Below are 11,240 nucleotides of genomic sequence, written 5' to 3'. Positions count from 1 at the left end.
CTCGTTCCACCTCAAGTTTTTCATGCATCAACTATTAAATTTGGATTCCTCCATGACACTAAAGCCCCCTGGACTCCGTCTGTGTCATTCCACCCCAACCCAGAGAATATCTTGCTCCTTCCCTCTTCCTTTAGATCGGCTGGCTATCTTTTGAGAGCCTGCTCAGATCTCCTGTGTCCCATGGATTCGGACTTCCCTCTTTGTCCAGCTGCATCTGGGCCCTTCTCTGAAGTCCTCCATCTAGTATTCCAGACCCTCCCCAAGAGACACAGATCTACATCTGCCACTTTAGGTCACCCCACTCTCCTTGTTATAAGAAAGAGGGGATCTGAGCACATGGAGTGTGCAGTTAGCCTTCCCCAAACAGTGTGATGTTCTGTTACTGGCCTAATTACACATCTCATCGCCATCCCCAAAACCCTACCGTTGTTTCATCCTCTACCAGTCAAACTTAATGACTCTTCATCTTCTGTACCATGAATCTGCCATGATTTCCAGCCTCCATGCCTTTCCGATCTTCTTTTACTTAGAGGACTCTCTCTGTCTGTCTCTCTCTGTCTCTGTCTCTGTCTCTCTGTCTCTCTCTCTGTCTCTCTGTCTCTCTCTCTCTCTGTCTCTCTGTCTCTGTGTGTCTCTCTGTCTCTCTGTGTCTCTGTCTCTCTCTCTATCTCTGTGTGTGTCTCTCTGTCTCTCTGTGTCTCTGTCTCTCTCTCTCTAGCTCTCTCTCTCTCCCTCTTCTCTTCCTTTCCTCTCTCTCTCCCCTTTTTCTCTGTATTGCATATTCTTTATTAAAAAGGAGAAGTCACGGGACAGGGAAAGGGGTGGAAGGATGTTTTGGGAAACAAAAAAGCATACCCAAAGCAGCGAGGTGCAACGATTGTAAAATGACCTGGAGAAGGGCATGGTCAAACCGCTCCAGGAGGATGTCAGCCAAGAAAACCCAAAAAAGGGGTCATGAAGAGTCAGCCATGACTGAAAAATGACTCAGTCACAAGTGAGGCAATGATGATGATAACAACAACTAACATGTCTGTAGCACTCATTCTGTGCCAGTCAGTGCCTCATTTGATCCTCATAACTCAGGGAGGGAATGACTGTTATTATCCCCATTTTATAGTTCAGTAAACTGAGGCACACATGGATAAGTGACTAACTCAGGGTCACCCAGTTAGTATTTGAGGCTGGATTTGAACTAAGGTCTTCCTGGCACCAGGCCCAGCCCACTATCCAAAGTGCTGCCTTAGCTGAATTGGAATAAAAAAGACCCATCTTGAGGGCAGTTCAAGGGATGGATAGCCAGGTCTGGAAACAAGAGGTCATGGGTTCAAATCTGACCTCAGACACTTTCTAGCTGCGTGACCCTGGGAAAGTCACTTAACTCCCATTGCCTAGCCCTTACTGCTCTTCTGCTTTGGAAGCAATACACAGCATTAATTCCAAGAGAGAAGGGAAGGTTATTTGTTTGTTCTTTTAAAGAGCTGCCTTCGGATTCTGCCTCTGACCTTGAGTAACTGAACCTCTCTGGCTCTATATTCTCATCTATAAAATGGGGATAAAGACTTCACTTGCTTCCCAGGGCTTTTGTGAGGACCAAATTCTGCAAAGCCTAAAGGGCTAGATCTGGACGGGGCATCTTCCCTCCCCTTTGAGCCTTCCTTGCCCCATTGGAGCAGGGATTCACAGGCAAAGAACCTAGGGCAGCAGAAAAGAATATCTGGATTTGAGACACCCCCCCATGAAGAGTCCCCATCTCTCTGGACTCAGTTTCTTCATGTGTCCACCGAGTGAGAATGAGCCCAGTTTCCTGGGTCTAAATGGAGTGAATGCAATCAAAGGTTCCTTCTGGATCACTAACAAGGGACACCCTGTTGGGTTGGACAAAGCTAACGGTGGTCCCAGAAGCCAAGCTGCTCTCTAGGAGTTGGTTTGGTCTTTTCCTCCTGTCCAGATCTGTGATTTTATCAGTGTGGGGACCTTCTGGCATGGAAACTTCCTCTACCAATACAGACTGGCAGTTTGTCTGGAACTTTCTGCCTTAGACAGCTGCCTGGGGGCAGGGAGAAGTTCAGTGGCTTGCTTAGGTTCCCCAAACCTGGAGGAGTCAGAGGCAGGACTAGAACCCTGGGCGTTCTGGGTCCAAGGCTGAGAGAGCAGCCTTGTAGTATAAAATCGAGACTTCATGGTCATCTACTCCAACTCCTTCTCTAATCTTCTTTCTCTGAGTTCCCTAAGAAGTGGGCATCCAGCCTCTACTTGGGGAACCCCAGGAACCCCAGGGGGGCTCATTATATCAATTGAGTCCGGCAGCAGCTCATTGTGAGGATCAGCCCATTTTACAGATGATGAACTCGGGGCCCCGAGAGGTCAATAATTTGCCCAGGATCACGAAGCAGGGAAGTGACAAGAAGGGAGACTGGGGTCCAGGTGGTCCTGATGCCCAGTCGGGCACTCCATCCACAGGGCCACCCTGGACTCCAAGTTAGGCAAATGGTGAGCTCTCATTCTCAAATGAGATAGAGTGGACAGAGGCTTTGCCAATCAGAACGTGTTCTAGAGTCATGGTGTGATATCAGCCTGGGGCAGTGTAGCCAGGCCAGTCCCTGATGCTTGCCCCATGACCCACTAGATGATTTATAGCCGGCCAGGAGCTTGGAAGAGACACCATGCCACCTAGTGGTTAGAGAGCAGACCTTGGCATCAGAAAGTTTGCCTCTACTTCTTGCAGGATAAGCCATCTGGGGCAAGTCCAGGAACCTCTGGGGGGCCCCCAGGCAGCGCTCTAGGTCTCTAAATGGGGGAGAAAAGCTGCCACTAGATTCCCTTCAATCTAGTGAAACCTCAAGTTTGGGGCAACAACCAAATCAGCGTCTCCATCCACCATCTCAACCCCCAAAACTCCACTGAGTTCATCCTAGGCGATGGCCACTGAGTCATTTTTCAGTCACCTGGTAGGTTTCTGGGTGGTTTTGCCACCCAGGGCTCGACTGTTCTTGTTTTGTTCCTGGCCTGGGAGTCATTGCTGGGGACCCCCACTCTGGGACATTGGGGAGCCCCGGCTGTCACTAGATTTGCTAAGCAGGAGGAGAGAGGTTGTCCTTACCAGCCCCCATGTCCATCTCAGTCAGGGAAGGAGAGGTGTCCAAGGGCGTAGGGGGAGGGAACAGGGGAGCAGCTCCAGGAGGAGGCGTATAGGATGCCTGGAGCACAAGAGATGCCTAGAAGAGAGAGGAAGAGGAAGGGGGTTACTATGGCAATACAGGAGCACAGCCCCCTCCCCAGGGTGTCAACCCAAAATAGAGGCTCCCACAAAACCTGAAGGAAGAGTCTGGGGAGGCAGGAAGCCCTGCGCCCCAGTAGAAACCATAGGGATATAGATCTAGCAATGAAAGGGATCCCGTCTAGTTCAATCCATCATTTACAGATCAGGAAACTGAGACCAAGGAAGTTAAGTGATTTTCTAAAAGTGAAGTATCAAAATCAGAATTTGAACCCAGGTCCTCAAAACCAGTGTTCTTTTCTACTGTACCACAGTACCTCCTCTCCAGAACTCTTGACTCAATTTCTCTTCCCAACCCGGACCTCCCTTCACTCCCCATAGTTATGCTTTAATAAGGAGGTAGAAGAGCTTAGAATTTAGTCTTCTTCCAGGCCCCAGGACTCACCAGGGAGCCCTGCATACCCTGAGTGCTTAATAAATGATTGCTGATACCAATTCAATTCAAATGAAAGAAGCTGATTGGAATCAGTTAATAACTCCTATTTATATGATGTTTTAAGGTTTGCAGAGCTCCTTAGAGACATTGAGACATTTGGTGTTCAGGGACGCCTTATGAACAAGCTTTGATTAAGCACCCACTGTGTGCCAGTCATTATACCAGGTGCCAAGGTTACAAAGGCAACAGAATTCTGTCTAATCCAATGAGCATTGACTAAGCACCCACTGTGTACCAGCCATTGTACTAGGTGCCAAGGATAAAAATACAATAGAGTTCTATCTAATTCAATTAGCATTGATAAGCACCCACTGTGTGCCAGCCTTTACACCAAGTGTCAAGGTTACAAATACAACAGAATTTTATACAATCCAAGGAGCACTGATCAAGTGCCCTCTGTGTGCCAGCCATTACACCAGGTGTCAAGTTTACAAATAGAGCAGAACTCTATCCAACCCAACAAGCTTTGATTAAGCACCCACTGTGTGCCAGCCATTATACCAGGTGCCAAGGTCACAAAGACAACAGAATTCTGTCTAATCCAATTAGCATTGACTAAGTGCCCACTGTGTGCCAGTCACTTTACTAGGTGCCAAGCATAAAAGTACAATAGAATTTTGTCCAATCCAATTAGCATTAAGCACCCACTGTGTGCCAGCCATTGTACTAGGTGTAAAGGATAAAAATACAATAGAGTTCTATCTAATCCAATTAGCATTGATAAGCACCCACTGTGTGCCAGCCATTGCACCAGGTGTCAAGGTATAAATACAGCAGAACTCTATCCAATCCAAGGAGCACTGATCAAGTGCCCACTGTGTGCCAGCCATTATACCAGGTGTCAAGGTTATAAATACAGCAGAACTCTATCCAATCCAAGGAGTGTTGATTAAGCACCCACTGTGTGCCAATCATTACACCAGGTGCCAAGGTTACAAATACAACTCTATCTGATCCAAGAGGCACCGATCAAGCCCCCAGCCTGTAACCCAGGGGCTGGGGGTGGGGGAGGAGAGCAATGCCGCTTTGGATGGAATCCAGCAGAGGACCGGGATTTAGAGCCTGCTGCTCCCCTCAGAGCCCCATCAGAACTATAATCCCGAAGGTCCCTTCCACCTTTCAGTTCTGACTGACTGAAAGCCGGGAAGTCTGGGATTGAAGAGGAAGTCGGTCTCGCTGCTATTCCCAAACAGACCACTAGGTGTCACCCACTGACCACTCAGTCAGGCACCGACCTGCCTCCAAGCATTCCTCGGACACTGAAAGAAAATGGAAGTGAAGTGAGCGATGCTTGTCTCTGGGCGCCTGTTTCCCTGCCTGTAAGGATGGAATTGACTCGCCGCTGCTCTTCCAGAAGGGGCCGACGGGCCAGTCAGTGGGAGGCTCCAGACTGAGGATCTCCAATAAGACTCCTATTTGGATAAGCCACAGAAACCTGGGGGTGCCCCAAGGGCCCCAAAGGGGTGAAATCCTCAGGCTGGCTATGATCAATCAGAAGAATTCCAGCATCGCCTCTTGGGGGGAAGAGAAGGCTCAGCCGTAGCTTGGCTGAGTCTCTCTGTGGAACGCTGCTGGCTCGCCTTCTGGATTTGGAATTGGACGACCCGGGGTAGACCCGAGCTCTGTCACTCGGCCTGAGTGGCCTCCCCTTTGGCCATCCATTTCCTCATCTGTAAAACAAGGACGCAGGGCTTCCAAGGCTGGATCCTGGACCTGAGGCGATGTCCCTCTCTCCGCCCTTGTCTAGGCTGACGGACACATCATCCATCTCCTTGATCAGAGGACCACGGGGACCCTCTAAGTCCTTCGTCCTCCCATTTTACAGATGAGGAAATAAGGGCACCATCGTCTGAAAAATGGGACCGATGGCTCCACTCCCCAATCACCCAAGGAAAGGGCCAGCTCTACTCAATAGGAGCAGGGGAGGGGAGAGGGCAGGCACAGCCCCCTCGCCAGGCTGGTGGCTCTTGATAGACGTGCCCTGGGAAGCACCTTCTCTTCAAGCCCCTAAAGCCCGTGCCCTGTCGCCAGCCACCAGAACTTCCCTGTTCTGGCCTAGACTTTCTGGAGCCCTCATTTCCTTAAGTAAGAGGACACAAGGTCACACTTAAAGGCTCCATGATGAAATTAAGGGAAGAAACAAACTGAAAGCAAAAGAAATGAGAGACCCTGGAGCAGTCTCTGACCACAGGGAAAGCACAACTGTAAGAACCCATCTCTGAGTTGGTAGGAATCTCAGAAGCCTCAGAGTTCAAACAGGAGATGCTTAAGAATGTACCCTACAACCTCATGGAACCTTTACTCAAAGCCCCCCAGGGAGGGAGAGCCCACTAGTCCCCAAGGCAGCCCATTCTATTGGGGAATGAAACACCAGAACTGAAGTCAGGAAGACTTATCTTCCTGAGTTCAAATCTTGCTTTGGACACTTACTGGCTGTATGAACCTGGGCAAGTCACAGCACCCTGTTGGCCTCAGTTTCCTCATCTGTCAAATGAGCTAGAGAAGGGAATGGTAAACCACTCCATTGTCTTTGACTGGAAAATTCCAAATGGGGCCACAAGGAGTCGGATATGACTGAATAACAAACAACCAATTGTTAGTTTTCCCAGACATCCAACTTTGATGAAGTATCATATTTCTTGCTTTCTCATTGGGTTGGGGAGGGTGGAGGGAAGGAGAGGAATTGAAACTGAACATTTCCTTTAAAGGGATGTCCCAGAACATTTTTCTGACACCGGTAATCACTAGGTCGAATCTGTTGGTGTTTTGAGTTTAATTATGTTTTGGTTTAAAACCCTTACTTTCTGTTTTAATATCAATTTTAAGAAAGAAGAATATCAAGGGCTGGGTAATCAGGGTTAAGGGACTTGCCCAGGGTCACCCAGTTAGGAAGTGTCTGAGGTCAGACTTGAACCCAGAACCTCCCAACATCAGGCCTGGCGGCCCTTTGTTTATGATGGAAACTATTGATAAGGCTGGGGTGGAGGCAAGGAAGCACTGTCAGAGTGAATTAATTACTCCAAGAGACACAGTGAGTGTGATCAGGGAGTGAGTGACATGGATGGGTGGATGCTGAGTGTGAGTCAGTGTAAACAGTGAGTGGGTGTGCCTGGGGACAGATGTGCTCCGTCTGGGGGTGATGGACCCTGAAGGCAGAGGACAGACCAAATGAAGGCAGTATTCTCATTCTAGGAGCCCTGGCCATGAGACTGGTCCAGTGGAGGCCTTCCCATGGAGGGATCCCTGCATCTGGGGTGGTGATCCCTGAGCCCCCGGGAAGGTCTCCATGAAGAGGACCTCGCAGAGAGATGGGGAGGGACGAGGGACAATGAGCGAGCCGACTCCGAGGCTCAGAGTGGGAGTGGAAGCGGGTCTGCCACCCAGGGCCCCAACTGGGGCTTCTCCTTCATCTCCATCGAAGGACCTGGTTTCCTATGCCGTCCGAGCTCAGTTCCCGACTCCCCCATTGGACATCTCTCGTTTCCATGGCCGTACCTTCCTCGGATACAGCCCTCCGCTCCACTCACACGTCCACTGCCTGATGAGGACCTCGATTGGGCCATTTCCCTCCTGTCTGGAGCCTCTCGAGACTCCCCCGGGGCTAGCGGGATGTTGGGACCGAGCCCTTCGTTATGATGCTCTCCCCGTGCTAAGAATTTTGCAAATGCCCCGAGCCTTTCCTAGCCAACTGCCTCTAGTTACATAGGTGCATGCATCGTGTGCAGAGAACGGAGGCTCCCTGAGGGAAGGAATGGCCTCACCTTTGTCTCTGTGTCCACTGCCTTAGTAGAGTAGAGTGTAAGATACTATAGTATAGCATGGCATGGCATGGCATGGCGTGGCGTGGTGAGGTGTGGTATACGTATAGTGTGGCATGGTATGACATAGTACTATATTGCATGTATGACATGACATGGTGTGGCTTGGCATTCTGTAGCATGGCACAGTGTGGCATCATATGGCATGTATGGCATGGCATGGTATGATATAGTATTGTGTGGCATGGCATGGCATGGCATGGCACAGCTAGAGTAGAGTAGAATAGAGCTCAGTGTCGTGCTTGACCCAAAATAAGGACTCCTGTAATGGCTGACGTGTGACCTTGGACAGCGGCATTCTCTCTGGGGCAATTTCCTCACCTCTAAAGCAGGGGTCTGGATTCTCTAACCCGGCTGGGCTCTCCGAGGTCTCTTTGTGACCTCCGGGAAATGCATGTCTAAAGCTGAGTTTCCCCACCAGTACAGTGTTGGGTCTGAACCTCTGAGGTCCCTTCTAGCTCTAGAGTCCTAGGATTCGAGCATCCTACATCCCTTTTAGCTGTGGGCGACTCCGCTGCCCCACGCACCCAGCCCTCTGCCCTCAACGCTCTGGCCCCCAGGTCCCCCTCTGGGCCATTCACCCCTCAACCCCTTCGAGGAACCTTCCCCATCCAGGTGAGCTGGGGTAGGGCTTGCCCTCTCCCTGGGGAGCAGCTCTGCCTCTCTTTTCTTGGCACATGCCTAGCCCTGACTGCTCCAGTGCCCTTTGCCCACAAGGGAAAGTCCAAACTAAAGGCAGAAAAGGAACTAAGGGTCAGACTTCTTCCCACATGGGCTCAGTCCAAGAGGAGAAAGGGGGAAGTGAGTGCTGAGAACTCCCGAATTCTCCCATCTCAGGCCTTTCTCTTTGCACAAAGGTCTTTCTAATTCACTTTCCCACTAGCCATCTCATTCCACCCTCACCCCATCCAGAGGACACCAAGGAAAGTGAAGACGGGCAAAGTAAAAAATTCTAGAGTCAAAAGAGCTGAGTTCCAATCCTATTATCTCATCTCTCTGGGCCTCAGCTTCCTCCTCTGTAAAATGAGGGGATTGGACAAGATAGCTGCTGAGATGCCTTCAAGCTCTTCCCCCTCCCATCTCCTGTCAGGATGCCTGAAATTCCCCCATTAGCACTTCATTCCTCTGAGCTCAACACTGTTCCCTCCAAGTCCTTCTTTCCATAGCAACCATCCTAAGAAAGAAAATACACTTTCAGAACCTTAAGAGTGAAAGCTAAAAGAGATCATTAATGCCAAAGACCCAGAGACAGGAAGTGACTTTCCTCAGATCCCGTATGACCAGAATTTTAATCCAGACCTCTTGGCCTTTCTCATCTCCCAGGATGAATTTCTTTCATAGGTTTTTAAAAAATGATCATAGGGGGCAGCTGGGTGGCTCAGTGGATAGAGAGCCAATCCTGAAGATGGGAGATCCTAGATTCAAATCTGATCTCAGACACATCCTAACTGTGACCCTGGGCAAGTGACTTAACTCCCATTGCCTAGCCCTTACCACTTTTCTGCCTTAGAACCTATACGTCATACAGGTCCTAAGATGGAAGGTAAAGATTTTAAGAAATAGATCATAGATTTAAAGCTAGAAGGAACCTTAACCCGAGAAGTCCACATTCCCAGAGGAATAAGATGACCTGACCAAGGTCATCCAGGTAGTAAGCAGCAGAACTGGGATTTGAATCAGGGTCCTCTGACCCTCCAGAGCCAGGGCTCTCTCCTTTTGAACCACTCTACCTTTGTTCACTCGGGGCTCTCCCTGAGGAGTCTGTCTCTAACTTGGATGCCCATCAGCTGTTGCCTTTGAAGGGAAGGAGAGAACAAGGAGATGAGGGCAGAAGGCCAGGCATCCTTTCAAAGTAGGGGAGTCGTCCCACCACCAGGGTATCATTAGCTCACTAAAAATAACAGTATACCAAAAGGGAAACTTGGGGGGGGGGAGTCCTCTGATGGAATTGGACAGTTTTGGGAGGGGCTGGCTCCAAAGTCCATGGGAAGACCAATGGGAGGAAGGGAAGGGGGAGCCCAGTGATCTCCCAGGGTCTGTGGAAGGCTCCTTTAATAGAAGCCTTCCCTCTGGGTCAGGGGGGATTAGGGTGAGGCCAGATGACTCACAGTTCCCTAAATCAGGAGGAGAAGAATGATGAGTTAGATACAGAGGAAGGACAAACCCAAGCCTGGACTCCAGCCAGGTACAGAACCTGCAATAACCCTTGGGATGCTGGGAAAAACTCCTGAGGTACAAAAATAGGGAGCAGTTGAGGCACTGGAATAATCTCATTCCCTAGAAGAGATTCTGCCTCTGGGCTGATGAAGTCTCCCCATCACCGGATAGACATAGATTTCTTTATATAGGTATATTTGTGTCTCTCTGTGTTGAAGATGACTATAGAGGGGAACATCATCTCTCTCCCCCATGAGGATAGGCTCTCCTTAAGGGCAGGGATGACTTCACTCTGACTCCCCTACACCTCAGTCAATGCCTGGTGCATAGTGGGTGCTTAATATAGGTTCACTGATTGGCTGATGATGGATCCACCAGGGTGGGGAGAAAGGAAGAAAGATGGAGATAAAACAAGAGAAGGGCTGGCCTTGGGGGTGAACAGGTACCCCAAAGAGATCATGTCTCTTTGTTGCCCTGAAAATCTCCAAACATTCTATCAGTGTCCTGGTGGCTGTTGTCGTGGGTACTTGGAGAGGACCAAAACACCGCCACTCTATCAGAGTCAATGCATGTCCAACTGAGGCTGATTGGACCAATAGGGACCCAGAAGGCTCTGACACAAGACAGGTACAGAGAGTGCCTTTGAACATTTGGAATAGTAAATATCATATTATCGGATGTGGCTCTGGGGATTAGGTTCAGGCTTCCCTCTGACCCTCTCAGACATACCCTGGCTGAGAGACCCTATTCCTACCCCTCCCCTCTTGGCATCCTGGGCAGCCTTCTCAGATTATAAGATGCAGAGCAGCTCCAGATCCAAATTGGTGGGGGTGGAATCTCCTTACCAGGGAATTCCCTATGCAGGTGAAATCACAGGTCCAAACCACCTGCTCTCCCTCCCAAATTAGTATTATTCTTGTTATGAGAAGACACATAGCCTAGAGCCTAGAGAGCTGGCCTTGAATGCTTTGTCTTTGATTTGACATTTCTTTCTCTGGCTCATTTTTACAGATGAGGAAACTGAGGCAAACAGGGTTAAATGATTCACCCAGGGACACACAGCTAGTAAAATGTCTGAAGCTGGATTTGAACTCTGGAAGATGAATCTCTCTGACTTAAAGCCCAGTTCTCTTATCTACTGTGCCACCTAGCTCTGCCCATATAATGAGCTGGTGGCCCAGTGGAGAGAGTATTGGACCTTGAGTGGGGAATCCCTGAGTCCAAATCCAGCCTCAGACACTCTCTAGCTTTTTGCCTCTCAGTAAGTTACTTAACCCCTGTCTGCCTCAGTTTCTTCATCTGTAAAATGGGACCTCTCAGAGTTGTGAAGATTAAATGAGATATTTGTAAAGCACTTTGTGAACCTTAAAGCACTATATAAATGTTAGTTATTATTATTAAGGAAAAGAAGTAATCCTGAATAGTGCATAAAAACCTGGCCCTGAAGCCAAATCAATCCATAAACATTTAAGTGCCTACTATGTACCAACATGGCAGCTAGGTGGCATAGTGGATAAAGCACCAGGTCTGAAATCAGGAAAACCTGTGTTCA

At 49.3% G+C, this 11,240-nt stretch overlaps 1 protein-coding gene across 16 annotated transcripts in view; it reads right to left on the bottom strand.

The window, feature by feature from the left end:
• The window catches only part of DYSF (dysferlin), a 279,243-nt gene that overhangs the window by 211,096 nt on the left and 56,907 nt on the right, over window positions 1-11,240 (bottom strand). For all 16 annotated transcript variants that reach the window (XM_056814043.1, XM_056814044.1, XM_056814045.1 and 13 more), the window contains exon 5: window positions 3,101-3,215. In XM_056814043.1, the coding sequence (XP_056670021.1) occupies window positions 3,101-3,215 (115 nt within the window). The remainder of the gene's footprint in view (window positions 1-3,100; window positions 3,216-11,240) is intronic.

Source organism: Monodelphis domestica, chromosome 1 (assembly GCF_027887165.1).
Source record: "Monodelphis domestica isolate mMonDom1 chromosome 1, mMonDom1.pri, whole genome shotgun sequence".
In the NCBI taxonomy this organism is placed as follows: domain Eukaryota; kingdom Metazoa; phylum Chordata; class Mammalia; order Didelphimorphia; family Didelphidae; genus Monodelphis; species Monodelphis domestica.
Note: the sequence above shows the minus strand (reverse complement) of the source record. Positions and strands in the feature narration are given on the sequence as shown.